Source organism: Pollachius pollachius (genome assembly GCF_949987615.1).
Source record: "Pollachius pollachius genome assembly, chromosome: 16".
In the NCBI taxonomy this organism is placed as follows: domain Eukaryota; kingdom Metazoa; phylum Chordata; class Actinopteri; order Gadiformes; family Gadidae; genus Pollachius; species Pollachius pollachius.
Window position 1 is genome coordinate 15,669,024 of NC_136949.1, and position 27,945 is coordinate 15,696,968.

General features: G+C 46.6%; 4 protein-coding genes across 4 annotated transcripts; 1 reads left to right on the forward strand and 3 right to left on the reverse strand.

Moving 5' to 3' along the window:
• The first annotated feature begins 455 nt into the window (after positions 1-455).
• On the forward strand, positions 456-2,397 carry LOC307087650 (cytochrome c oxidase subunit 8A, mitochondrial). The gene is made up of 2 exons (XM_079753276.1): positions 456-638; positions 1,061-2,397. Exons 1-2 carry the CDS (start codon positions 522-524, stop codon positions 1,187-1,189), a joined length of 246 nt encoding a protein of 81 aa, XP_079609402.1. The 5' UTR covers positions 456-521; the 3' UTR covers positions 1,190-2,397.
• A 1,473-nt stretch (positions 2,398-3,870) lies between these two features.
• On the reverse strand, positions 3,871-13,548 carry LOC307087580 (ankyrin repeat and SOCS box protein 2-like; the record flags this gene model as incomplete). The annotated part of the gene is made up of 9 exons (XM_079753195.1): positions 3,871-4,044; positions 4,208-4,790; positions 5,103-5,274; positions 5,782-6,027; positions 10,596-10,754; positions 11,406-11,569; positions 12,013-12,123; positions 12,669-12,675; positions 13,386-13,548. The coding sequence occupies 9 exons, from the start codon at positions 13,546-13,548 to the stop codon at positions 3,871-3,873; spliced, it is 1,779 nt and encodes a 592-aa protein (XP_079609321.1).
• A 1,303-nt stretch (positions 13,549-14,851) lies between these two features.
• On the reverse strand, positions 14,852-19,446 carry LOC307087581 (ankyrin repeat and SOCS box protein 15-like; the record flags this gene model as incomplete). Its single annotated transcript, XM_079753196.1, has 9 exons — positions 14,852-14,997; positions 15,248-15,398; positions 15,915-16,149; positions 16,518-16,850; positions 17,233-17,404; positions 17,643-17,888; positions 18,305-18,460; positions 18,824-18,993; positions 19,391-19,446. The coding sequence occupies 9 exons, from the start codon at positions 19,444-19,446 to the stop codon at positions 14,852-14,854; spliced, it is 1,665 nt and encodes a 554-aa protein (XP_079609322.1).
• A 3,561-nt stretch (positions 19,447-23,007) lies between these two features.
• On the reverse strand, positions 23,008-27,579 carry LOC307088201 (protein Z-dependent protease inhibitor-like). The gene is made up of 6 exons (XM_079754020.1): positions 27,447-27,579; positions 26,505-26,780; positions 25,754-26,044; positions 24,890-25,163; positions 24,164-24,311; positions 23,008-23,936 (listed from the first exon to the last, which is right to left on the reverse strand). The coding sequence occupies exons 2-6, from the start codon at positions 26,770-26,772 to the stop codon at positions 23,754-23,756; spliced, it is 1,164 nt and encodes a 387-aa protein (XP_079610146.1). The 5' UTR covers positions 26,773-26,780; positions 27,447-27,579; the 3' UTR covers positions 23,008-23,753.
• Positions 27,580-27,945: the final 366 nt, after the last annotated feature.

The following is a 27,945-nucleotide window of genomic DNA, read 5'->3' on the forward strand; positions in this document are numbered from 1 at the left end:
TCTATTTTTTAACATTTATGCATTTTATTTCTGTTGATGTGTTTCAGCCATGGGTCATGTGAGAAAGCCTGAAATTCCATCCAAGCATCGCAGTGCCATTGGTGATTCATTCATTGCTCAATTAATGTGCAAGTAACAAAAGACAAGAAACTTGAGACTTAAGCCAAAGTGATTAGTATAGTGATTAGTATTAGCTGTCCGGACTAGTGGTTGTTTTCTCTGGTTTACACAGTTTATATAAAGCAAGTGCACATAATAATCATTGATATAAAGAAGACTTTTAAATTAAGGGGTGGCCTTTTCTCAGAGCTCTCCCAGTGAAGGAACAACACTCAGGATTACATCTGTTTACAGATTACCCGTTTCCTATTGGCTAGTTTGGAGACATAAACTCCACCCATTTAAGTGTCTACTTGCGATGTTTTGCATGAGGTCTTCAGTCTAAACATCAGCACCACCCAACCCCCCAGACTATCAGACCCCCCTGACTATCGGACCACCAGCCCAGCGGACGGACCAGCATGGGGGTTCTGTGGCTCAGGAGAGGCTGCCGGTCTCTGATCTTGACCAAGGCGCTTCTGCAGAACAGCAGGTCCAGCATCTACAGCAAACCCCCCCGAAATCACATTGGAGCAGGGGTGAGTGTGTGTGTGTGTGTGTGTGTGTGTGTGTGTGTGTGTGTTTGTGTGTGTATCTGTGTGGGGAGTGTCATTTAACTTTTACATTAAAAAACCCTGTTTTATATAAGCTATGTAATGAAATAGATATTTACACATTTCACTTTGTAAACACAGGATGGTGTAATGGTTACAATGATGCCTTACCATCTGTTGTCAGTAACATTATCCTTTATGAGTAGCATATAAAATAAATATATTGTTACTATAATAATGATCGCATATAATCGCAACATAAAATATTTATTGGTGGTGTCAGAAGAATTCCTCCTTTAGTCTTAATTTTAGCCTATATATATATATATATATATTTATATAATTATTATTATTATTTATTTATTTTAACTTCATTTGTCCTTATTATTTACTTGTCTGCTTTACAGCAAAGCTTCTTCATCATGTCGGTGTTTGCGGTGGCCATGTTGGCTCCTGCTGGCTGGATCCTGCATCACCTCCCAGAGTACCGCCAGCGTCCAAGACCTGGACACCAAGAACAGAACCCCAAGACCTGAACCAAGATCTGAAGACCTGAACCCTAAGACCTAAACCCCAAGACCTGAAGACCAGAACCCCAAGACCTGAACCATAAGACCTGAACCAAGACCTGAAATTCTGAGACCTGAACGAAGATCTGAAGACCTGAGACCTGAACCAAGACCTGAAGAGCTGAACCACCACCGGCACGACCACCAAGACACCAACTACTAAACCCAAACAAATCAGCTCCAAAGACCTGGGCTCAGAACTCTTTATTGCTGTGGTCACTAGTCCACATCTGGGTTATGTTTAATCTCCACCGCAACCCAGGAGACATTATAGAGAGAGTTACATCTGGTTAGTTCAAAGCATCAACTCAAAATCTTTTTAATCTCAGATAGGCCTACAAAGTATAGTGTTCAATATCTTGCTACGACTGATAGAAATGTATAGCTTGTCGTAAGAAGTTCTAAACAGCAAATAAATAGCAAATTATTGACCAAATAAACACACTTAATCAATCTTAAAGTAACAATTATAGCACAGCCATGAATAAAATATATCCCAAATAGTGTATAGCTGTTCTGTCTGCCTAGAAAATTACAGGTTAGTGATCATAGATGAAGAAACATCTAGTGAAGAAATCACAGTTCATATCTTTTATCGAGTGTATTGTAATAAAAAAAACATAAACAGGAAGAGAGATGGGGTTCCAGAGTCTGTTGACAAGGGAAAGCCGTTTGTATAATACTGGGGTCTTTTGTTTCATGATGGCGCACAGAGCTTGCTTCTGTCAGTTCAATCTTTGGGAACATTTTATCAAAACAAACAGATGTGTTGGTTCTTATGAAGGCAACCAAACAAGACATTAATTAAAGAAAAACAAATTAACCAACTTTTTAATCAAGGCAGTAGCAGCCAAACCGAGATAAAGGAAGTTATTATTTGCTTATGTAAGACTGTTGATATTCAATGCTGTTCAATAAACTTTAATCCCAGAATAATTAAAAAAAAATTCAGAAATATTTTGTAATTAAACAAAGTATATGTCATCGGACACCAAGTTATGACAACCAGTTAAAATATCTGAATCCCCATCACATTATCAAGAATTTATGTATGGTAAGACTAAAGATATATTTAGCCTTTTGTCACCCAATAGCAGATGTTATAAAATGTAATAAGTCACCGTTTATTTAACCCGCATAGGCAACAATAGTCCTACTGGGTGTATGTGATTGCGTTTGGGACGTTTGTATGGAAATAAATGAAGACCTTTCATATCCTGAAATCGCCCGACGAATTCACAAATGTATTAGTCAGGAAGCTCTCACTTCATTTTCGATTTCCAAGGGGCATTCTCAGTATCACAGACCAAAAAGACCCTGGAAGCAATTGGATAGACCTACAGCCAATAAGAGTAATAAAATGTATGACGTAGCACAGAACAAAAATGTATCTTTCATGGCGCTTCTCTGCACATTTATCTTCTCAAAACCGTCCCATATTAGATAAACAGTTGTGATTGGCTCGACCAAGGCGCAGTCCGCTCCAAATCTGTTAAAAGCGAGGGGGGGTCAGACCTTCCAGCGCAATAAAGTATGAACTCGTAGATTTGTCCGGTTCCCAGGATACCTGTTAGTAGCATTGAGATATTGACCTGGTAAGCAGAACAGATTTTCAAACAAAAATAATCACACAATTAACTACTCCAATTATGTCTCCAATTGTGAGTCCCCAAAGATTTTTTTTAGATTATGGAAGGCACTCTGCCAAATCAAATGATCCAAGTGAACACTTTAGAACACAGGATACACAAAAGAGAGGATCAGGGTGGAGAACTCAAATGGTGTAGAATCCAGAATTGATGGAGCTTACCTATGGCTATGGCTGCTCACACAACAATAAAGTATTTTATGTTTTCCATAAAAAATAAAATCAAGACCAATGTAGTCAAACAGACTAATCCCACATTTCACACACTCATTTCCTAAAGATGTCTTTTGATTTAAAGGGGCTGGATTGTTCAATGCTTAGGGTGTATTGACTTCCCACCCAAAGGTTCTGGATTCAAACCCCAATGTCTGCCATGCCTGATCAAGATCTGTAACCCTTGTTTTTTTTTTTTTAGATGAATGAAGTAGCAGAAGGAGGGATGCTTGAGGAAATGGGCCAAAGCTTGTTTCCATTTGTACCCTGTTTCAGTGGTTCTCCACGTCACAGTTGTGCTTCAAGTTGCTGCAGAACCTCTGGGTCATTCAAAGTCAATGCTTGCCCCCTTATACACCAGGAATCGGAGAAGGGACCCAGGGAGGGGCAGGGTCTTCAGCCTCCTCAGGCGCTGAACTCCAACAACCTGCCGGATCCTCAGTCTGCACATCTGCATCAGTGGAGGAGTCGTGGCTGAGGAATAGAAAACACCTCATCGTTACTGTCTGCTGGCTTAGGGGTCTCCCTCATCAGGAGTCAGCTTGGTCTCTAAAGCATGGTGACAGCCAAGCTTAAATCAGGGGCAAGTCGCGGACGTCTCCTCTTATTGCTGTACACACTCACTGGTCATTGAGTTTCTACTTTCTACAGTTGTACTAGGAATAGTTCCCCAAACAATTGTGCCAATTGTGTGTAAATGGCTCTGCAATAATGAGCCCCTGAAGCAATGCAGATCTAAAAAATCCTTACCTGTAAACAGTTGGAAACAGTTGAGATTGATTGTACTTCATACTGAGGTGAACTCACTGGCTCTGACTTTGATTGGATGCCAGTCTTGATAGCTGTCGAGGTGCTCCTGCAGGCGGCTGCACAGCTTCACGTGGCCCACGTAGTCCAGCAGGACGTCTATGATGGGGCCGGCCCAGCGACACATGCTTGGGATGGACACCATCTCACAGAACTGTAGAGATGGTTTCCCACCCAAAATTGGGTTTTGGTTACATTCAAGATCATTTACTTCAGGTTTAGGGTTAATTATGTAGGTTAGTATTGGCCGGTTAACAACAAGTGAGTGATAAGGTTGGGTCCTCGCTCAAAGGCCACAGTGAACACCAGGGTCTCACCTGAACACAGTGGCGAGCCGTACATTCAGTCATGTTGATCTCCGTGTATCTCATCTCGTCACGCTCAAAGTAGTTGAGCTTCAGGGGGGGATGGGGGCTATTGCCGTGCGTGCAGCGGAAACACGCCAGCGCGTCGCAGCCGTTGTCCAGGATGTACTTCAGCATGGAGAGGTACTTCATGGCGAAGAGCACGGTGGCCGGGAAGGTGGTGGGGTGGGTGGACAGGTAGGCGTTGACGTTGGCCCCGTGCTCCACCAGCAGGGTGACGGTCTCCATGCAGCCGCCCCGCACCGCCACCAGCAGGGGGTTGAACAGGTCCAGGTTGGGGTCGGCGCCCGCCTCCAGCAGCATCTGCACCGCGTCCACGTTGTTGTTGGCCACGGAGAAGTAGAGCGCGGTGGTGCGGTGGTCCTCGTACAGCTTGGAGTGCTCGTGCGACAGCTGGGCGTTGACGTCGAAGTCGGCCTGGATCAGGAGCTCCAGCACGTCGTCCATGTTGTGTTCGGCCGCCACGTGCAGAGGGCTGATGCCGGCGCGCCGGATACGCGCCTTGCTGGTGGCCGGGATCAGCATGGGCACCAGGCTGGAACACACCTTTACCTTTTAGTTGTTTGGCAGACTTTCATCCAAAGCATTTTACAGTTGATACAGATACAGGTAGGTAGGGGTTAGCGGGCATCTTGCCCAAGGATAGAGATAGACTTCAGACATTGGGGAATCGAACCAAGTAACTTTGGGCTAGGAGTCGATCATCGTCATCTGATAACTGATAAAGAGGATGCACGGGTCAGACATCATCTATGCACGGTTCATCTGAACTACCATATGTCGAGATGTCCGATTTGTTGTGATTGTTTATGCCTGACAGCCTGCCTGTTTATGATGAAGGACCTACATGTCATCCCCATTCTGGGCTGCAATGTGCAGAGGCAGCAGTCCTCTCTTGCTGGCCTTGTTGGCATCGGCCTTCTGCGAGAGGAGCAGCTCCACGATCTTCACGTGTCCATTTTTGGTCGCTTCGTACAGCGCGGTTGCGCCATCTGTTGCCTGGCTGTCCACATCCGCACCTGCAGCACCACATCAGACACTCATGTCATCGTCATGATCATATGCTGACCTTGTTAAGTCTAAAATACTTCCGCTGTCACACACAGTGAATTGTTAAGGCCAAATTATGCTTTTTGATGTAGCTCTCCAAAATGTAAAACTAGTTAATTTTGTTAAATTATCAGTATGACATGTTAAGAAAGTTTGCATATTAGATTAGATTAGATTAATACAATTCACCAGATGTCACTGAATTAGTGCCACACTAGGTTTAGAATCCGAAATGCAAGACAAGGGTCGGCTACTTTCTAATGTAAGAGAGTAGTGCTGCTACATGCACGAGTAAAAAAGGAGGCTGAAAGCAAAAGAGAGCTAATAAAGTCCCAGACGGTCCCCATGACGTCAATTTCCCACCCATACTCAAGTTTTTTAGCGGGAATGTCGACGTTGCAGAGTCAGACCGCCATTGTTTCACAACACTCTCATATAACAGTAAACCAAAGCGGGACGTTCTCCTTTTAACATACCGTGTTTAATAAGAAACCGGAGCGTGGCCACCTGCCCGCTCTGGGCCGCGGTGAAGAGTGGGGAGATTCCGTAGATGTTGGCGGGGGTGAGCCTGGCACCGGCCTGCACCAGCATCTCACAGATCTCCACGTTGTTGCGACACACGGCCTCCTGCAGCGGCGTCCAGCCCTGGTTGCAGTGGACGTTCACCGACGCCCCGTGGTTCAGGAGCATCGCCACGATCTCTGCGTTGTCATCCTCGCAAGCTGGCGGGTTAAAGCACACGCATTCACATCATAGACTTGTCACATCGGTCAGATAATACCTCACTTCGAGGAGCTAGTTTAGAAGCTGGATTTATTAGCCATATAAATGTGATAATTTATTTTGTATTATTAAAAATACTTTGAAAGCTTTGCATGGGGGATTGTTGAAATACCTATATGATATTTCATTATATCAATTACATCAGATTGTTTGTTTTATTTCAAAACATTCATTATTTATGATGTTTATAAAGACAGCCGCTCGCTTTATTATTGTATTATTTATTGTTATAATTAATGTATAACTATACATTTTTATAAATCATCAATAATAAAACACTCTCATTATTGGAGAAACATCATGGAAACATACTGTAGCGACCCTGGGACATTTAAAGAGTATACATGCCAGGCCCATTCTGATGGCCCTGGCATCCCCAGTGTCAATTTCATGCTGCACCAGGTGCGTCTGACCCACATCGCTCTCATTCAAGGCAAAGCTGTCCTTAAACTCCGCCAGTAGTCGCCACAGCTGCTCCTGCTGTTGAGGGTCTAGTCCATCACAGTGCCCCTGCCAAACTGCCCGCACAGTAGACAGCACAGTCTCCTCACCTGTCTGGGGAAGCTGGGCAGGGCAGGGGACGGGGCCCAGGCTCATGGAGTGGGGTGCCGTGGTGGCAAGGGAGTAGTCTGCAGGGGCCGCAACATTGACACGAGGGGATGGGAGGGAGGGGGAAGGGTTCCGGAAGGAGGACTGGGTCAATGGACAGGGATCGGGAAGACAGGGTGATTGGAAGGTCTTTGCAAGGGGATGAAGGGGGCCTGGGACGTGTGACTGGTCCATCTGAGCTGTTGGTGGGGGCCGGATGTAGGGGGTGTTTGGCGGGGCCATATAGACTGTGGGCCCTCCTTGGAAGCCAATCGCCCCCCTCTCCGGGTCCAGCTGGCAGCCTGTGCACTGCAGGAAGTCCAGCCCTAGGATACAGGGGTCCTGCACAGCCGCTACCCACACTGGGTTGAGGACCCACACTGGGTTGAGGACCCAGTGTGGGCAGCAGCCGTGGTGATGGTGCCTAAGAAGGGGGGTAAGTGGAGATTCTGTGTCGACTACAGGCCAGTTAACGCAGTAACAAGGTAGGACTCCTACCCCATCCCGCGCATTGATGAGGCCTTAGATGTCGTAGCTGGGTTGTCCTGGTTCTCCTCACTCGATCTCCGCTCTGGCTACTTCCAGTGCCCTCTTGTCCCTGATGCCAGACCCAAGACTGCATTCTGCACTAGCAGAGGATTTTGGCAGTTTCGGGTCCTCCCTTTTGGCCTCTGCAATGCACCTGCGACCTTCGAAAGGCTGATGGACAGAGTGCTCGCCGGCATCCCCCAGCAGCAGTGTATCGTCTACCTGGACAATATACTGGCACACGGGGGCTCCTTCAAGACAGCACTTGCCTCGCTGCGTCAGGTTCTGGAGAGAGTAGCTGCAGTGGGCTTGAAGCTCCATCCTGATAAGTGCCATTTCCTGAGGAGAGAGGTAACTTTCCTTGGACACAAGGTGGGGGGAGAAGACATTAGCACCATGGAGGACAAAGTTCAAGCTGTCCAGGGCTGGCCCACCCCCACTGGTACCAGACAGCTGAAAAGCTTCCTCGGACTGGCGTCTTACTACAGACGCTTTGTGAGGGGCTTCTCCTGTGTGGCCGCTCCCCTGTTCCGCCTGCTACAGAAGGACAGGGAGTTTGTGTGGGCAGAGGATTGCCAGTCTGCCTTCGAGATACTCAAGGAAGCTTTCACCAAAGCCCCGGTGCTCTCCCTTCCTGACCCTGCCCTGCCCTTCATCCTGGACACGGACGCTAGTAATGTTGGCAATGGCGCTGGCACAGGAGGGGCCGGAAGGGGATTGGGTGGTGGCGTATTACAGCAGGACATTTAACAAAGCTGAACGCCGCTACTGCGTCACTCATCGCGAGCTGCTGGCCATTGTTAGAGCTGTACGCCACTTCAAATATTACCTCTGTGGCCTGCACTTCACTGTAAGGACTGACCACTCTGACCGCGCTCCAGTGGCTCATGTCTTTCAAGGAGCCTGAAGGGCAGGTCGCACGTTGGATCGAGGAGCTGCAGTCCTACAGCTTCAGTGTGGTGCACAGGGCAGGAGCACGCCATGCTAATGCAGACGCTCTCTCCCAACGCCCCTGCAGTCAGGATGGCTGCCGCTACTGTGAAAGGAGGGAGAGCCGTGAGAAGGAGCTGTGCAGCCAGAAGGAGGGATGTTCTGCAGTGGAGGTGGCGTCCCCAGTCTGCTGTGAGCTCCGGGAGGTCGACACCGCAGGATGGAGACGGCAGCAGGAGGAGGACGCAGACCCTCGACCAGTGCTCCAGTGGTTGGACCTACAGCGGCAGCCCCCATGGGAAGAAGTGGCTGTTCTCTCCCTGGTCACCAAGGTACTGTGGGCTAAGTTCGAGGCCCTGCGGCTGTGGGATGGCATGCTTTAGTGGGCCTGGAAGGAACCCGCCACCGGAGAGGTGAGGTGGCAGGTGGTGGTGCCTCACTCTCTGCATGGGGAAGTGCTTCAAGCGGTCCATGGTGCTGTGGGCTCGGTGCACTTTAGGGTGACAAAGGCCCTGCGTCGCCTCCGCCTTGGCTTCTACTGGGGGCAGCACAAGATGGATGTCGAGGACTTCTGTCGCTGCTGTGATGGCTGCACAGCCCGCAAAGGCCCCGCTGAAAGGTCCCATGCCCAGTTACAGCAGTTCCCTGTGGGGTTCCCTATGGAGAGGGTTGGGATGGATGTGGTGGGCCCGCTACCCTGCACAGAGAGGGGCAACAAGTATGTCCCCGCGGCCATGGACTATTTTACCAAGTGGCCGGAGGCGTACGCTCTGCCTGACCAGGGGGCAGAGACCATAGCGGACGCTTTAGTCGGGAGGATGATTAGCCGTTTTGGGGAAGCGGAGTCCATCCACAGTGACCAGGGGAGAAATTTTGAATCCTATGTCTTTGCGGCTTTATGTAGCAGGCTGGACATGCAGAAGACCCGTACTACCCCCCTGCACCCACAGAGTGACGGCTTGGTGGAGCGATTTCATCGCTGTATGGAGCAGCAGCTGGCCATTGTCTCGGCTGTGCATTAGCGGGACTGGCACACTCATCTGCCTCTGGTGCTCATGGCATATAGGTCAGCTGTCCAGGAGTCGACGTCCTGCACGCCTGCTCTGCTGATGTTGGGCAGGTTTCTCCCCCTGTTCCTCCCGGCCCAGAGTATGCCAGGAGACTCCAGGACCGCCTGGAGACGGCTCACTCCTTTGCCAGGGGACAGCTGCTGAGCGCAGGGGTGAGGCAGAAAAGGAACTATGATGTGCGTTCTCATTGCAGGCACTTTGAGGTTTGGGAGCAAAGAAAGAAGGGAAGATGCCCGAAGCTTGATAGCGAGTGGATCGGGCCATGCAGGGTCCTGGAGAGAATGGGGGAGGTGGTGTACAGGGTCCAGCTACCACCTCGGGGAAGGAGGATGGCCCTCCAAAGAGACAGGTTGGCCCCTTATCGAGGCACCGCCACCCCTTCAACCTGCTCCAGCAAGCCCTGCAGCTTCCCGCACCGGTGCGAATGGGCCCCGGACACGCACACCTCAGTGTTCTGGCCCTAGGTCCCCACCTAACCCTATCCTTTTCTCCCCTCCCTGTCGATCACCACAGTCAGCAACTTGGCCCCCAGCCCCGCCCCTCCCTTTCCCCCTGCCCACCCCCGGGCCTGACACTCGTGGGCCCCTCTCGCCCCCAGGCGCTTCTCCCCAGCCTCCCGTAGCCCCAACAGGGCCTCGTAGGGAGGGGAGAGCGCCGGGTCGCTTCCGGGACTTTGTTTGTTCCCTCGAGGACAAGGAACTTTGAAGGGGGGAGGCAATGTAGCGACCCTGGGACATTTAAAGAGTTTGTGTATTATGTGTTGCATTGTATTTCGTTGTCCGTTATGCCAGTTGTTCTATGTGCATGCATTGGAATGTTCTACTTGTCAATCAGTGTGGGGGGCGAATCATCAGGTCAGCTGGGGGAGGGGCTTGGGAGAACAGGATGGTGGGGGCTTGCACATTGAAGGGGCCGGGTTGGGGGTTGGGGTTGCCTGGGTAACCGGTTGTTGTTGGTGTGGATCTTTGCCGTTGGTTACGGGTTTCTGTGACCTGGTTTGTAACATTAAAGTTCCTTCAAGCACTTAAGACTGGACATCGTTATGTCACCGGCGAGGTCATTACAATACTGACCACAAAATGCTAAAATAAAAAATAAAACAATATTATACTATATTTAATGTAGGAAGCATGGAGAGAAAGAATTAATTAATTATCTATAGTAGCCTACATATTCAATTGTTTAGAACAGAAGGATCAGTAGTCCGATGATGAAACCCAGACGATAGGATGGCTACAAATAAAAACGATGTGTGGGCAAGAGTAGACGCTCAACAATGTAAGAAGTTGGGTTCACAAACATTTTCAGACCTAAACATAATCTCACAGGCATGATTAAGGTTGGGAACCTGTGTTTCTAATCTAGAGGTATGTTGGACTGGGGGCCGTTACCTTTGTAGAGGGGAGTCTCCCTGTCTTTATTCATGAGCGCCGTGTCAGCTCCTCTCTCCAGCAGCAGCCTGGCACAGCCCGCATGGGAGTTGCTGACCGCCAGAAGAAGCGCAGTCTGGTCCTGCGCAGTTCGCGTGTTGATCATCCTTTGTCCTTGTCCTGATTTTTCAAAATATTCCTTTTACTCCCAACCAAAAGGTTCTGAGTTAGAAACCCAATTACCTCACCCTACTTTTAGGCATCCTTGAGTAAGATGCCCCTACCGCTACCTGGGGGTAACGGTTGGGACATATATTTGTCTAAATCAGGGGTCACCAACCTTTTTGAACCTGAGAGCTACTTCATGGTAATGAGTCATACGAAGGGCACCCAGTTTGATGCACTCTTCTGAAATAACAAATTTGCTCAGTTTGCCTTTAGTTATATATTATTATTAATGGTGAATGATACTCATCTATGTGAAGACACTGATCATGTTAATGATTTCTCACAATAATGATCAACAATGACTTAAAAAAGGTGGGAAAGAGTTGTTCAAGAATGAGTTGTGCTATTTTTTGAACAGGCCTGCGGGCGCCTCATATGGTCCTTGCGGGCGCCCTGGTGCCCGCGGGCACTGTGTTGGTGATCCCTGGTCTAAATTCACTAAAAGTTGCTTCTTGACAACAACTTAATAGTGTGAAACAATTAGAGAGCTACCATAATAAAGCCTGACATTGGCCCTTTCCAAAATGTTTTGCAGTAATATGTTTTTTACGTACCTGGTTCTAGTTAGTATCAGTTTTGGTAGTTGTAGTAGTATAGTTCTACCTGTCAGCAGTACGTTGAGGCAGGCCTCCTGTCCATAGCGGGCAGCCTCGTGAATGGCCATCCAGCCGGGTTTACTGGACATCAGGCTGTGTTCCTGGCCCACTAGCGCCCTCACCTGGCGTACATCTCCTTTCTTGATGGCTGCGAACAGAGGCCCATCCTCCCTACGGCAAACACTTCCTTAGTGGCATGGCCCTTATGCCATCAAACTACAGAATTGGTTCCTGGGCTGAATTCCAGCTTTAAAACCTGAACTTCGTGTTTGTTGATTTTTACCAAATACTCAAGGATGTAGCCATCAGACCACGGAATATGCAGTTGACAAATCACATGTAACATCACTCACAGTCATTGACAGTTTATTTTGACATTAATGTAAATTATACACATCAAGCTCTGCATATATTGTGGCTCATTTATGTTGGTCAAAGTTGGCCCCAGAAGCTGAAGGTCAAGCACTACTTAATGGGCCGTACAAACTGTTTTAAAGGACCGGAGGAAACGTTCACTTTCATCTCATGTGAGGGGAATCTGATGGCCTGATAACGGTCAGTTGGCCTATTGGGGTTTGGAATGGACATGTATTTCAGTGTTGTATGAAACTTACTCCTCTGGCTCGGGGCAGACGTGGACCAGTGCCCCGTCATACTTGCGGTACGCAACCATGCGCATGCCTTTGCCTGTGGTGAAGTGGCTCACCGTGCCAGCAAAGTTCTTCCTGAAAACCAAGCATCAAGTCAATGACCCAGAGGTTTAACACTTTATCTATTGTGTGTCCCTATTGTGTCTGGTTCTCAGTGTAGAGACTACAAGGATACGGGATGCTAGGAAACTCCCGGCATCGTTGAACCAACAACCCGCCCTTCGCAGTGACTCCATTGTATGCTGTCTAAATCGTTATGATCGACAGCAGTTGGGTAGCTTATGCGAACACGCCAATTTCCATTTCAAACTAAGTATACCAGGGCCTTGAGGGTAACCCTGGGATGCTGTACTTGCGGCACCAAAGACCCCTTTGATCTCTGCCATTGGCCACACTCTCACAATTTACTGGGATAGAATTGCATGCCAATGGCTGAGCTCAGGCTGGTATGTTTACATGGCTGACATTACAAGCCATGGAACTGAAGCAGGAATGTGTTTATGACATGTTCTCTTTTATTTAGCAGGAGGCACTTGGCCAAAGTGACCCACTGTGAATTCAGATACATATGATTGTGGAGCGAGTTGGGCTTAGGGGGCATCTTGCTCCAGGATGCCTACAGGTAGACTGCAAACATGGAGCACTGAACAAAGAACCTTTCAGCCGGGAGTCAAACACTGTAACCACTTGACCTTGGGGTTCCAAACTTTTTTCAGAACGGGACTCAATGGACAATTTCTGTCCGAGGGAGCAACGTCTGAATAGGGGGTTAGGATTCAAAAATGAGTTGCGACCCTTAGTTAGAGGCTTGGTTTAAGAAGGTTTGAGAAGCCTTACACTAGACTCTTGGTTGTCTAGACTACCCTTCAGTCTGCAAGCCTCTCTGGATGTCTCTGGACAGTTGCTGCCTGCAATCAAGTAACCCCAGCATAACAGCACAGAATAATAAACAACTACTATTTAGTGCAAAGCTCCTTTTATAATCCACTATTTCCAAAATAATAGAATAGCAAAATAAAAGTCCTTCATAAAATATAAACCACACAGGATATCCGTAACATCAGTTTAAATTACCATTCAACTAAAGAAAAAGTTAATGTGGAATGTGTGTGTAAAAGTGAAGAACAACTTTGGTATGTCCTTGAGGGGCAGGCCATGCAACACCCACGGGTCGAGTGGTTTGTCCACTGGGGGATTGTGGGAACTGTAGTGCGCGGCAGCGCCCTCAGGTGGCTGGTTTCGGGGAGGGTTTGCAGGGTTCGGTCCGTTAGGCCGACCAGTTCGACGACTTGAAAGACCTCCACTTGTTGCTCCCCTAGGAGGTGAACTCTGGTTGCCAGGTTGATTCTGGTTGCCGGATAGACTCGGGCTGTCGGTTAGACTGCGTTCGATGGCGACCGCAAGGAGTTCGTCATCGGACAGCTGATTGTAGATGGAATAGTCCTCCAAGGCCAGGCCGGAGTTGCTGGCCTGGGAGACTGAGGCACTGACCAACGCCATGTTGGATCTGGGGACAGCAATCTCAGTCACTCTCCTTCTCTCGTAAATAAAGTTATTTTGAATGCCTGGGTCTGGACATGCAGTGGTAGGAAAGATACGGACAGTCATGCTTTCAGTCTGACCCTGAAAGAAGTGTCCGGTCACTGAACCAGTAGTAAACATCTCCCAGCATGCAACAGAGAATGTATAAATAGGATGTGCAAGGTCTAAATCTAACGGCTGTACTGAATGTGCTTTCCTTCAACTGGAAGTAATGGGGAAAATACTCTCAATAGGTCAACATAATAAAACACGCATTTGTGTGATGTTTTAAATGCATGCAATTACTGCTGCAAAAACAACAGTAGCAACAGTAACATCTCAAGAAATTATTATTTTCAATAAATACATGTAAATGTAGTTACCGCTCATCCAGTCTTTCACCTGAATATCCAAGTGGTGGCAAAATGTCTCACTTATTCAACTGTAATGTCTGCTATCTCTGATGTCACTCTGTTGATGTGTGGTGGAATCCATGACATCCTGTCTGCCTGCTGGTGGTGCCTGTCATTTTGTTGGTAGTGTCTGCTCTTGGTAGTGTCTGTCTATCTTGCTTTTGTTAGTGTCTCTATGTCTGCCCCGCCTGTCTGTGGTGGTCCCTGCTGCGTGACTGTGTTTAGGAGTCAGAATTCAGGGTGTATTTTTGGAGATCTTGCTCCAAGTGGCCCCTCCCTCTCCTTCCCCTCCCAGAGCTGCACCGAGAGGTGACCCGTATCTTTAAACACACCACCTTCATATCCTGTTACCTGTTATCCGACCTTTGACCTTCACGAAACGTTACCTGATTGCATTACCCTCGGCTGTTATATCACACTACCTCATGACATGACGTGTTTTGATTAATGTTCTTGATTACGTCAATGTAACCCGTCTCCCAAAGGATCATGCAGGAGCATCACACCTTCTATTGGCCTAATCGCCCTGTCTGGCGTCCTATTGGGTGCATATGATGTATGCTGTTTCATGCTGCATAGTGGAAATGACATGGCAAACAATGTTATCCAAAGCGTCTTGCAAGTGTGGTTGGGAGCAATGAAAGCATACGATCAAAATTGGAGTAGCGAAAAATGTATCGGCGTTGTTGCTGTAGGAATCAGAAAGACAAGGCTAATATAATTAAGTTTATTATGAATGCATAATTAATAGGTACATTTACAAGTTCTTACATTTCATCAATGTATATTGTCACTTCAACATCAAATTAATTTCAACAAAAAAAAGCGCTCAGGCGCTCAATCTGAAAGGTACTCCACATTTGGGACTTTTACTGTGAAATGCACTCCACGTCGTACCAGAGAAAACGCAGTAGTCTATGTGGTAACGGCAGAACATTGAGTGTTTTTAGTCGTTTGGCTCCCAGAATCTTCCGGATTCTCAGTCTGCACAGCTGCATCAGGGGATGTGGTGGTACTAGTGCAACAAATAACATCAAATGATTAATGTAATGTTCAACAGAAGTTCTTCTTCAGATATTGATATACATTATCACATGGTTGGGCAGGATTGTCATGTGGTTAGGTTGTTTGACTCTAAAGGTAGACTTGAGCCAAGTCCCCAACCGCTTCTTATTGATGAGAATTTTAAACACTCTCCTAATTGACAAGAGGGTAAATAGCTATAATCAGAGTAATGAAGAGTGATGAATGATGATTTCTCGTACCTGCCTTGCTTTTGATGTGCTTCCCGTCGTTGCAGCCGTCTAGGATCTCCAGCAACCGGGAGCACAGTTTGATGTGGCCAACATAATCCAGAAGCAGGGAGATGACCGGACCGGGCTCCTTAATGGAATATTTAGAGATGGCTTCACAAAACTGAAAAAGAATCACAGTTTGCGTTAAATTTTGGTCGTGCCGCAAGTTGGTGCCTGCTCAAAAACAGACAATATCAGTCTGCAAGTTTTTATCAATCTATCTTTCTCTATCATCCTTTCTTCTCCATCATCAATCTGAAATGGTTAATACATGAGGAGATGAGTGTCCGGCGTCAAAATATAGCCACCCAACCGACAGGAGTTCAATGCCTTTTACTCAAACAACCATAGATGTGTTCTATTCAGAAATAACTACAAATTTGGACCAGTTGTAAACAAAGCTGTAATCTGAATGGACATACTTCAATAGGTCAGGGAAGGTAATTATCTATTTAGATACCTATCTATCTATATATGTATCTATGTATCCATCCATCTCTAAAATCTATATATATACCAGTGTCCCTCTACCTGTATCCATCCCTCTATCTTTAGCCCCTCTCTCTATCCACCCATCTCCATCACCAGCCATAGATCCAGCAATCCCATAGGTTACCCATCACGAGGACAGACATACATCGACAGAGTGTTCAGTTGGAGACTCTCTCCTGTATCGCAGTTCCTGTCCCTCCCACAGCGGGGCGAAGTATGGATGGGCCTTGCTGCCATAGTCACAGTCAAAGCAGGGGTGGGCATCGCAGCCATGGTCCAACAGGAGCTTCAGCACGTTGATGCAATTCATGGCCAGCAGCACGGCCGACGGGAAGCCCAGTTTATGTGTGGAGAGGCTGGCGTGGACGTCTGCTCCGTACCTGATGATGAAGAATTAGTGTGACTGTCGTGGAGAATGTTGTGGATTGGCCGTGGCTGAGGCAGCCAGGACAGCACAGGCCATGTTTATATGTGATACATTATGGGGGGAAGTGGACATGTCTGCAAGAATGCAAGGAAACTAAAGGAATCGCACAATACAGTATATAAGTCAGGAGATAGACATGGACTCAGTGTTTTTGACTTCTTGTCGACAGTAGAGATACAGATGCTAACTATAACAAGACAACTTTCAACTGGAGGGAGGAAGGGAGCTACCTCTATTTACAAGGAGACGCTTTACACATGTATATTCAAATTGACCACAGGCCTAAATGGATGTGTTATTTATTATATTCCACGACCGTACATCAACAGCAGCTCCACTAATTCAGCGTTTCCCTTCTGGACGGAGTTCAGGAGAGGGTTGAAGAAGTCCAGGTTGGGGTCGGCTCCGGCCTCCAGGAGAATGGTGGCGGCCTCCAGGTTGTTGTCGTAGACGGAGAAGTACAGCGCCGTGCTGCGGTGGTCCTCATACATCAGCCGGTGCTCCCTGGAGAGCTGGCTGTTGACGTCGTAGCCGTCTTGGATCAGCAGCTCCAGGATGTCATCCGAGCCATCCTCGGCAGCGAGGTGCAGAGGGCTGATGCCGCTGCTGCTGACCTTCTTCTTGCTGGTCAGAGGAAGCAGCATGGAGACCATCCTTTTCAAAAAAATCATTGGAAAACAGGTTAGTGCTGCCTAGAACAAATTTTAGGACTACAATTTTCTGTGTGTAGAGCAGCGGTTCCCAATCCGTCTGTCGTAAGGTAAAGCTAGGTGTTCCCCAAAGACTTGCTTCATCATTGATTAATTATTCTAGCAAGGTCTTTCAATTGTGCCAAGGCTGGCTCTCGCCAGGCTACATGCCCAGGAACTGGGAACGTTTCCTAGTCATAAAGAGTGTGACATTTTTCAGAATCATTCCCTACATCTTTTAAGTTGGTGCCACAACCCAACAATTACTTGTTGGGTTGTGCCACCAGAAAGGTTGGGAACTACTGGAGCAGAGCATGATGTCCAATAAATAACAAAAAAATTCCTACTGTTTGTTTGCCCTCTGCGTGGCTTGGTGGATGGGTAGGAGGCCAGACTTTGTGGGCAGGTTTACGTCTGCCTTATGTGACAGAAGAATCTCCACCGTGGAGAGGTGGTCGTTCTTGCATGCTTCGTACAGAGGAGTCGCTCCATCTCTAGCCTGCTTATTAATATCCGCACCTGAGACACAACAACGGACACGGTAAACAATGTCAAAAAAGTCAGAAAGCAGTTGCATTTGTACATAGCTTGCCTGCAGTTATACAGAATGCACAATAACAAACCTTATCCTGGAAAAGTGTTTGGAGGGTCAGTCTAAATCCTAATCCATCTACACAGCTACGTACAATATCCACAAGTTAGAAAGATGCGATAAAAAATAATAATCACAGACAAGAAATTAGGGCAAAGGGCTAACCTTTAGCCAGTAGGAAGCCCAAGACGTTGACACATCCGCTCTGTGCGGCGGTGAAGAACGGCCGATTCCCGTAGATATTGAAGGTAGAGATCTTGGCTCCGGCCTGGAACAGGATCTCACAGACCTCCAGGTGGTCGTTTTTGACGGCTTCATGGAAGGCCGTTGCTCCCTGGTTGTCTGCCTTGTTCACTGACGCTCCAGACCTCAGAAGGAGCTCCACCATGCGCAGGCTTTTATTTTCACATGCTGAAAGACAGCATTCAAATTATCGAACAATAGCCCTTTGACTGTTATTCTGTTCTGCCTGTGTCCTTTGTCAACATCATTTTTTGTCAACTTTGTCAACATCATCATTTTCTGGTTTTGCCACACCATGTACCAGTCTAATTACACCTTTATTCTAGTGTATGCCATTAATGAGCAGGTGAGGATGCCTAAAGGTAGACATTGTAGGACATTTGGGATCAAACCCAGAATCTTTCGGCTGAGAGTCAAAGACCCTACCTAACCACTGACCAGTCTGCCCTTCTAAATCAGAACCACTCAGTAGTATATAAGATGTTTGCCTGAGTGAAGGGGAAAAGGAAAGAGCTGTACTTTTTGTGCTTTTTTGAAAACTTGTCTGCTCTTCTCCATCTTTGGAGAGAGGGGGATTGTGTTACCTCTGAACAGCGGACTCTCTTGTTCCTTGTTGCAGATGTTGGGGTCGGCCCCATGCTCCAGGAGATACTCAACACAGGAGACCTGTCCTCGGTATGCAGCCAGGAGGAGGGCGGTCTGGTTTATGGGGCTACATCTGTTCACCATGTCAGGAAACCCTACGGAGAGAAAGAGAGGACAAACTTAATACAACTCTTCTTTACACGGCTGCCTGTACTTGATTCTATTGTTCTAGTCATTTAGCAAACACTATTATCCAAAGCGACTTAGAGTCACATTTTTCAGATACCACATCAATGAGTAGGTAGGGGTGCTTTCTTGCTCAAAGATGACTACAGTTAGACTTTGGACATTGGGGATGGAACCTAGCACCTTTCAGTTGGGAGTCCGACCCTGTAGTGTACACGACCCTGTATAATGCCCCGAGGATTAACAGACCATGAGAAAAACAAATGAAGGACAAGGCTCAGAGGTATTTGCTTGAAAGTGGTCGAGTGGTGGTGATAGGACACTAGACTTACTTTCTATCAGGATCATGAGGCATCCCAGCTCGCCAAAGTAAGCGGCTTCGTGGAGAGCGGTCCAGCCGTCACTATTGGTGGCTGTAGAGCTGCTTGAGTTTTCCTTTACAAAAGCCAACAAAGCTCCTCCATCCTGGTCGTGGATCATTATCTGCATCTCAGTGAAGAGGCTGCAAGTAAAGTAAAACTTAGTCATTTTATCTCATTATTCTTCCAGTAGTATGCAATGGCTGGATTATTGTTTTGCCTTGTGTTAAGTGAATGTTTTGAGCTATTTATTAATACATTTTTTTCATTGTATTTTAATTTGTAATAGTCATATTGTGCTAGGGGTAGGTGTAGCTAGGGATAGGTTTGCTAGGGTTTGGGTTAGCTAGGGATGACGTTGCTAGACTAAAGGCTGGCACATAGAGTGTGTTTGGGGGGGAATCATACTCATGTTTAAAAGAGGGCCGTGGACTATGACTTGGACTTTGACTTTGACACGGTGTCCTTGGTGCATCAGGAGGGGGATGAATGTAACGGCTCTCGAGGAATTGCTCAGTGAGACTTCTTTCGATGGCTAACTGTAAGAGCTCCTCATCAGACAGGTTACTGTAGGCAGTGTAGTCTTCAAACTCCATGTTTGGCTCAGCGGTATCAGGTGCAGCTGCAGTGATGACCGCATGCCCGGTCGGGAGGGAGAATACATAGGTTTTCAGGTCACACAGCATGTTCATAAAAGATATTACTAAGCCATACAAGTAACATGTAAATACTACAATGATACGCATACTCAACTCATAATATAATAATGCTTATTTTACTGCACTAAATATTTTGATCCTAGCTGTACCAAAAGTACATCCACAGATCGCAAAAAGTGAAAAGGTTGGTGCCCCTGAAATTGGACCCGCTTTATTTTGCTTTTCACTTTTACTTACAATCATCTATATTTTCTAGGAATGTAGTTGAATCATTATAAAGCTGGTCTGTCCCTGCATTAAGCAAAAATCTTTATTTATAGTAATCTGAAATTCAAGCCATTGAAATGTTGGCTGAGCACACCTGACGATCATCTGAAAGCAAAGATCCAGTGACCTGCGTCTGCGTTGGTAAGTTTCAACATGCAAAAGTAATACAAATTACTGATTGTACACACTACAGTACATGGATGCACCAAAGTACAGTGCATGGTCAATGGGCATTAATAGCTGCTATAGAAATGTTAAGTTACAAAAACCTTTAATTTATTAGGGTCTTTATTGCACTTTATTAAGACATTTTGTACAGGACAGAAATGAGAACATAAAATAGTTAAATAGAAATGAATTAGAAGATTTAAATAAGAGTTAAAAGAATGCAAACAATGGTTTGGAAATACTTTTTCGGGAGGATATGAAGTCAAAACACACTTCAAAGCACCTAAGCACCAAAGCAGCTAACTACAGTCCTACCTTTCAGAACAAATCCGTCTGGGGTTCAGAAAGGCTTTCCCAGCCGTGTCCAAACACCTGTCAGGAGCCTTTGGCTGCTCAGGCTGTTGTCTGGCCATGGGATATTTTATTCTAGCAATATGCTAGCTATTAAGGGGGAGTGGTCACATTTGGCTGACCTAGTTTGAACTATGAAAACAGATTGAAATACAGGCCAGATCAACACTCCTTCCTGCCAGGCAGTAGCAAGTACTGGTTACTGGTTTGGTTTGACTTAAGAAAAGAAGCACTTAATAAAAAGGCTTATGATTTGTTTTAACTGGTCAAGTATTTCTGTAGGTATTGTTGGAATTGTTATTTATTTATTATATTTTTATTAATTATTATTATTGTATGTATTTATGTTGACATTCAATATTGTGTTTGTCTGTGTATGCAGAAAAGATCAACATATGGGGATTTGCCCTTAATCCCCAGCCTCAACACTGAACGACTACCGGCCCATAGCCCTCACGCCCATCATGATGAAGCGTTTTGAATGGTTGGTCAAGGCTCATGTAACATCCAGTCTCCCCACTACACTTGACCCATTTCAGTTTGCATATCGTCCCAAACGTTCCACTGATGATGCCATAGCAACAGCACTCCACCTATGCCTGGCTTATCCTGACAACAAATACAGTGACATGCGGATGCTGTTCATTGACTTCTGCTCCGCCTCCAACACAGTCATCCCCTGTCACCTGGTGAATAACCTCAGCTTAATAGGCATCAGCACACCACTTTGCAACTCGCTACTGGATTTCCTTACCGACAGACCACAGACAGTAATTGTTGGAAAAAAAACTCCTCAGAGACCACCATCATGAACACCGGGGTCCCCCAGGGGTGTGTGTTGAGCCCTCTGTTGTTCACACTGATGACACATGACTGTTGTGCCAGACACAATTCAAAACACGTCATCAAATTCGCAGATGATACAACAGTGGTGGGCCTCTTCAGCGACGGTGACGGCTCAGCCTACAGAGGAGGTACATCCACTCATCAACTGGTGTGACATCAATAATCATCAACTCAACGTCAACAAAACAAAATTAATAAATAAGTGTGGACTTGAGGAAGAAACAAAAACCACACACCCCACTCAGCATCAATGGCAGTGCAGTGGAGTCTTTGAAAAGCACCATGTTCCTGGGGGTGCATGTCACAGAGGACCTGACATGGTCCACCAACACCACCTCCATAGTCAAGAAGGCACAGCAACGCCTCCACTTCCTTCGCTGGATGAGGAGAGCTGACCTCCCCCTTCTGCCCTCACCACCTTTTAAAGGGGTGCTATTGGGAGCATCCTCACCAGCAGCCTCTCAGTCTGGTACGGCAGCTAGCCTGCTGCTAACCAGAAGGCTCTACAGAGGGTGGTGAGGGTGGTGGCTCTCTTGCGGCAGCGGGACGGGTACAGGTCCTGGATGGTTGGTTGGGCTCATCTGGTAAAAAGCCAACAAAGCTTCCTCATCCTGATCGTGTATCATTATCTGCATCTCAGAGAAGTCACTGCCAGTTAAGTTAAAATTAGTCATATCGATGAGTCATTATTCATTGAGTCATTATTATTACATTATTCTTCCGGTCGTATGACATGGCTGGGTTCGTTTTTTGCCAACTGTTTAGTGAATGTTTTGAGTTAAAGAGTTACATAATTTGTAATAGTCTTATTGTGCTAGGGGTATGTGTAGCTAGGGATTGTTTTGCTAGGGTTGGGGTTATCTAGGGATAGCGTTGCTAGACTAAAGGCTGGCACATAGAGTGTGTTTTGGGGGGATTCATACTCATGTTTAAAAGAGGGGCGTGGACTTGGACTTTAACTTGGACACGATGTCCGCGGTGCATCAGGAGAGGGAGGAATGTGTCTGCTCTCATTGAATTCCTCAGTGAGACTTCTTTTGATGGCTATCTGTAAGAGCTCCATGTATGGCTTAGCGGTATCAGGTGCAGCTGCAGTGAAGACTGCATGCCCGGTCGGGATGGAGAATAAATGGTTTTTCAGAACACGAAGCACGTACATAAAATGTATCACTAAGGTATACAAGTTACATGTAAATACTACTGTACCAAAAGTACATCCACGAGTCACAAAAAGTGAAAAAGTTTCGGCCCCCAAATTGGACCCCCTTTATTTTCCTTTTCACTTTAACTTCTCTGTTATCTTCTAAGAATGCAGTTGAACACCTCAATGTAAAGATGGTCTGTCCCTGCATTGAGCAAGAAACCGCTAGAGGGTGGTAGGACAGCAGAGAAGATCAACAGATCAGCCCAACCATCCATCCAGGAACTGGACCCGTCCTGCTGATGCAAGAGAGCCATCACCACCATCAAAGACCCCACCCACCCAGCACACGAACTGGCAAGCGCTACCGCAGCATGCGGTGCAGGACTACCAGAGTCAGCAACAGCTTTTTCCCAAAGGCCATCCTCAACTCACTCAAGTAAATCCATGAACATTCTGTACAATGCTCTTTTTATGCACAATAACTTTTAGTCATAATAACGTGTAACTGTATTTCCATGCTGCTATTTTATGTTACTGTTATTATGTTAAATGTTATATGTTGTGTGGTATATATATATTAATAGCACATTTGGAGTATGGTTAAACGCAATTCCGGCCCTCTATGTAACTTGTTGCACTCGGTCTGACAAAGTTCACTTTGACTTTGACTTCAGGAAGTGACACAGGAAGCAACTCCAACAAAAAGTGAGGCTCAAACAGGGTCAGATTTCACACTTTTAATTTGTTTTATTTATTAACTGAACATGCTTTGCAGAAGACAGTATTTTTACGTAGCATTACAAGAAGCTCTTTTATTATAATTGCTATTATTAGAATACCCCATCTGATTGGTTTAGATGGCAGCCATACGATTTGATTGTTTGTTTTGCAAGCCGATCTGTGATTTGCTCACAAACCATATAAAACACCACAACAATGAAACGGTTATAAATACGTATAAGGTCCTAACTATTCAGTCGGTTCAAGGAATGTTAGGAGACCAAACCAAAATATGAAATACGTAGTCCCGTTGTTTATTTTAGATAGTGGGGTTACGACTAGATACCAGGTCAGCATGGTTACATGCACAGCATAGCGTCTTAACTGCATTAAGCAATACATTCATTCTCCTTACCGACCTAAGATGTTTACATGACAGCCAATAACTTGCCTGTTTGTCCTAACCAGAATACGATCAGTGTATTTGCATGTAAACATAGAGTTTCTGTGATAATGTGGTTGTTTAGTTGGTATAAGAAGGTGGGTTCCTTTATGTGTGACACGGTTAGATAGTTGGGGTGGAGCTTCTCAGAGGTAAGGGTTAGGGGGTAGAAGGATAGGCGATGGTTCTCAATGTGTGTCTGAGGCCGGGGTTATGTAGTTGGGGTTAGGGATACTTGGTTGGGGCCGGGTTTCCCTGGGGTTTGGGTAAGGTAGCAGACAGTGGGTGACTGTGTCTGCTACCTTACTATGGCTGGGGGTCCACCACGCGGCCCATGTGTAGGATGCTGCTTGTCCTCTCGTGATAGATGATGAAGAGGAAGGGTCTGTTGATGGTGAGCCGGGGGGGAGGGCTGTTAAAGGTCTCCATCGGGGAGCCCCCCGTGACAGGGCCGCTCTCGTCCACCGTGATGGCTGCCTTGTGGTAAACCTAGAGCAAAAACGCCAACATATTCCGCATCTGTGGTCACCTTGTTTACTAGTAACACCAGATGGTTACCCTCGCTGGTTAACCCAGTTAAACACGGTCCCCTCAGTTAGACACTGCCTACCCCTAAGGGACAATACTAATGCTACTTTAAATGTGAGTTAAACTAACCTGGGCTACTTAAAATCTGTCAAACAGACTTTGAGTTTGGTTTAGGTCAGTCAACTGACCTGGGTAAGCTGGATGCCTTCTTCTGTTGTCATGCTGGACAGGTCTGCTCCGTCCTGGAAGACGTCTGTGACCTTCATCTGCTTCAGGACGTCCTGCAGAGAGCTGGAACTTTCCATCTGGAAACGAGGGAGCTGCACCTCCAACCTCCTGTAGAGATGGAGACACAGTGGCCTCGTTACAGCAGTTACACCCAACACCTATTCAAGGGGCCCTACTTTACCACCAGACACAAATCACAAATGGGAGTGTCCACGCAGATGCATGATTGAATCAGGGGAGCCAAAAAATTGCCATGCCGTGACCACCTGTGTGGCTAAATGATGGCCTAGGACACCATCAAATATTTGTACATCCTCATTACAATATCCATGATTTATAGTATTCTTATTTTCACCTTCAAACATACCAATGATCAAATGACACAGACAGGGTAAGTCGGCATGCATATAAATATATATAAAGAAATGAATGCATTGTGGCCGTCCAGCAACTACTTATGAGTCCAACCCCACAGTTTGAAAAACACTGTGATCGATTGATCAACACCAGCCTACCAGTAATAGGTACCTTCTACCAGGAAGGAGACTGGGGAGTTGATCGATACTTTAGAGTTGATAAATTGGCAGTCCCCGGGGTGTAGACTCTCAGACTAAAGCTACCTAGTTCCTATGGTGGTCAGGTCACTATGCCTAGCGTCACAGGGTCACAGGGTGGGGCCAACCTACGTCCTCTTAAGCTTCAGCAGCCAACCCTGGAACCTCTCGGCTGTGAACTCCTCCTCCACCGACGTCACGGAGATGTTCTCATCAGGCAGCATCACCAGCATGGCCACCCCGCCCGCCATGGGCAGCTTGAGGAGGCCCACTTTGAGGGAGGGGTCATAGGCCAGGTGGTGCTTCCCCGAGTGGAACATCATGGGCACCTGGACGATTTGGTAGCGGTTCACGTAGAAGCGCTCGTCCTGGGTGATGCTGTCGTTGAAGAGGAAGGAGAACTGAGCTGTAGAAGGAGGAGAGTGAAAAGGCGTTGTTTAAAATAAAAGAGGGAATGTTATGGTTGTAAATTGGTAAATTGGTTGCTTATTGGAGGACGGACTCTCCATCAGAACGACCAAGAAGGTCCTGATCTTCACAGAGGTGCCTACATACACTTGCCTGCTACTTCACGTGAACACAAGGGGGCAGTATTTAATAACCCAAAATATACATAAACGATTAATCAGGTCATGCATAGCACTGTTGATATTTTGTTTTATTTTGCAGTTAAAAAACGCAAACTGCGTCTGTTGGTGAATCACAACCAACTGAAAATACAGTGCTCATTTTATGGTTGCTCGGAAGTTGTCTCCAAAACAAACCTTTACTATAACAGGAGGCACGATCCCTGCTCAACCAATAAGTATTTACTATCCTCTTAGAGACGGGCAATACGTTGCCAACCTCTGGCAGAACTAAACGCCTCCATGACAGCATAGGTCCGCATCCGTCAAAAGGTGCAGGGGTAAACAACACTGTGTTATGACGCAGCTATGTGCTCAGACGGCTGAGCAGAAGGTAGTAAATGTGGCATTAACGTCCGGCCCTCCTCACTTTGGTAGTAGGCCACGCTGACCAGCAGCAGCTTGGTCTCGGCATCCAGGCTGCCCACCACGTCCTTGACCTGGCCGGCGGTCTGTTCCAGGGCCCAGCTGTTGATGGAGTGCATGGCCACAGTCCGGGAGGCGTAGGAGAGGCCCTCGGCCTTGCCTCCGAACTGGGTCTGCACCAGCTCCAGGTAGGAGGGGGACAGGGAATAGGCTGTGGAGGGGAACAGAGCCAGGCCCTGCTGCAGGGAGAATACCCCGTCCCCGGTGATGGAGTTCTGGAGGGCCTGGAAGAGACCTGAGACACAACACATCAACAAGCAGACATTAAATATTCCAATTGGTGTTTATATCCCAGTACTGTTGATATACAGTTGTTGAATATAGTTAGCAAGGGCCATGTTTAATGGGACCCCTTTTCCCCACCAGGTGTGATGTTGATTAACCATTACAAGCAATTCAAAAATCCACCCTCAACTTATGTATGTATAATGGACAGATCTACCAGTACCATTTGGCACAGTCTATAGGCTGGTACTCTGATCCATCCATCATTCACCTGGGCAAGACTGAGGTCCACCCAGATGGCCTATGAAATACCACTATGTATGCCTACTCGTTAGCAGGCTAGTAGTATCGGGAAAGTGTATTGATTTGGAAATGGATTGTTATGGCCATTAGCCAATCAACATCACGCATGGTGGTGAAACAGGTGTCTTCTCAAATGAGATGTTATGAGGTGGATGTAGTAGGTCTACCTGGGATCTGCGCTGGCGCCAGATTTCCGAGACCGCTCGCAGACAGAAGCTGCTGCCGCGTCGCACCCTCGCAGCCGCTGGCAAGCATGGCCACTGCCGCGGACACGGTGTACGGGGAGAGGAGCACGTTATCGTCCGTGCGGCTGGAGACCGCCCGGTACAGCCGGCTGGCAAAGTCCGCGTTCCCTCTGCTCAGCTCCTGGGAGCTGGCTAAGTGCACGGAGAGGAGAGCCGCGACGGCGCCCAGGATCCACAAACCTCCACTCATCTTCTTGCCTGCAGAAACACGAGAGGCAGCAGCACTTAGTCAGGATATCAGGACGTAACCTCATCTATCGACCTATCAATAATAATTGACCAGAGGGTGGCAGTATCCGGCGGATAATAAGCACTTTTACCGGAATCCAATCCATTGCGATCAGAGTTTGGGCGTAGATTCCACGCACTTACATTGTAATGTAAACACAGTGTTTGGATCTAATGTGCACGACTGGAAATTATCCACAACAAATAACCCCTTATGTGGCGATGTTATGTGTATTCAGATGTGTACGTGTCCGCACGTTACTATTGAACGCCCTAGTCATATACAAATGAATGATTAATAACATTTGATCATCAATACAAAACTAGGATTGGAGTTACTTAATCTAAAAACTCCCTCTTGCCCTAGTGCCGTTATAATTCTCCCTCAGTCTCAGCTTGAATCAACACCCGGTTGCTTATATATTCGTTTAAGCATTGATACTATCCCAAATTCGTAATGAATTGAGAACCTGTCATTAGAGCATCGATCCCTGGTAGATAGCGAACGACCACCACCCGAAGGCCTACGAAAACGACCAAAACAACACCCGAGCATCACGCACTGTGCAGTGTACAGGCTGCTAAACAACGATATCGGCTGATAATTATCAGAAATAAAAGTTTAAAACAATTTACCTCGGAAGAAACGTCCAATTCAAACGACGTTTTGTAATACGAGCAGTCCGGTCATCAAAACCCGTTATTCCTCAGACAGCGATACTCCTTTACCAACAACGGAATGAGTCAGGAAGGAATGGCCACAGACCGCTAGTTGGCACTGTTTCAGTCCTGTCCTTAATCGGGAGGGAGTTCAACGCGTCACCAATAATGTCTTCCTAATGAGTTAACCCTTAAACTTACCCTACTAACTAACCCTAGAATAACTTTTTGGGGGTAAAACACAATTTTGACTCAATTTTAATATCAGGGCAGGAAATTGCTTTCTGATGGCTTATACAATAAAAAACAACTGAAACTACTAATAACCAATAAGCTTTATATTTTAATCTTTTAATGCCTTTGGAGTAAATCAAACCAAACAACCAAACACATTTTTGTTGAATGTTTTATTTAAAACATGCAACACAAAGATAAAACTCAATATATTCTTATACCAATTAAAAAAGAGAACATT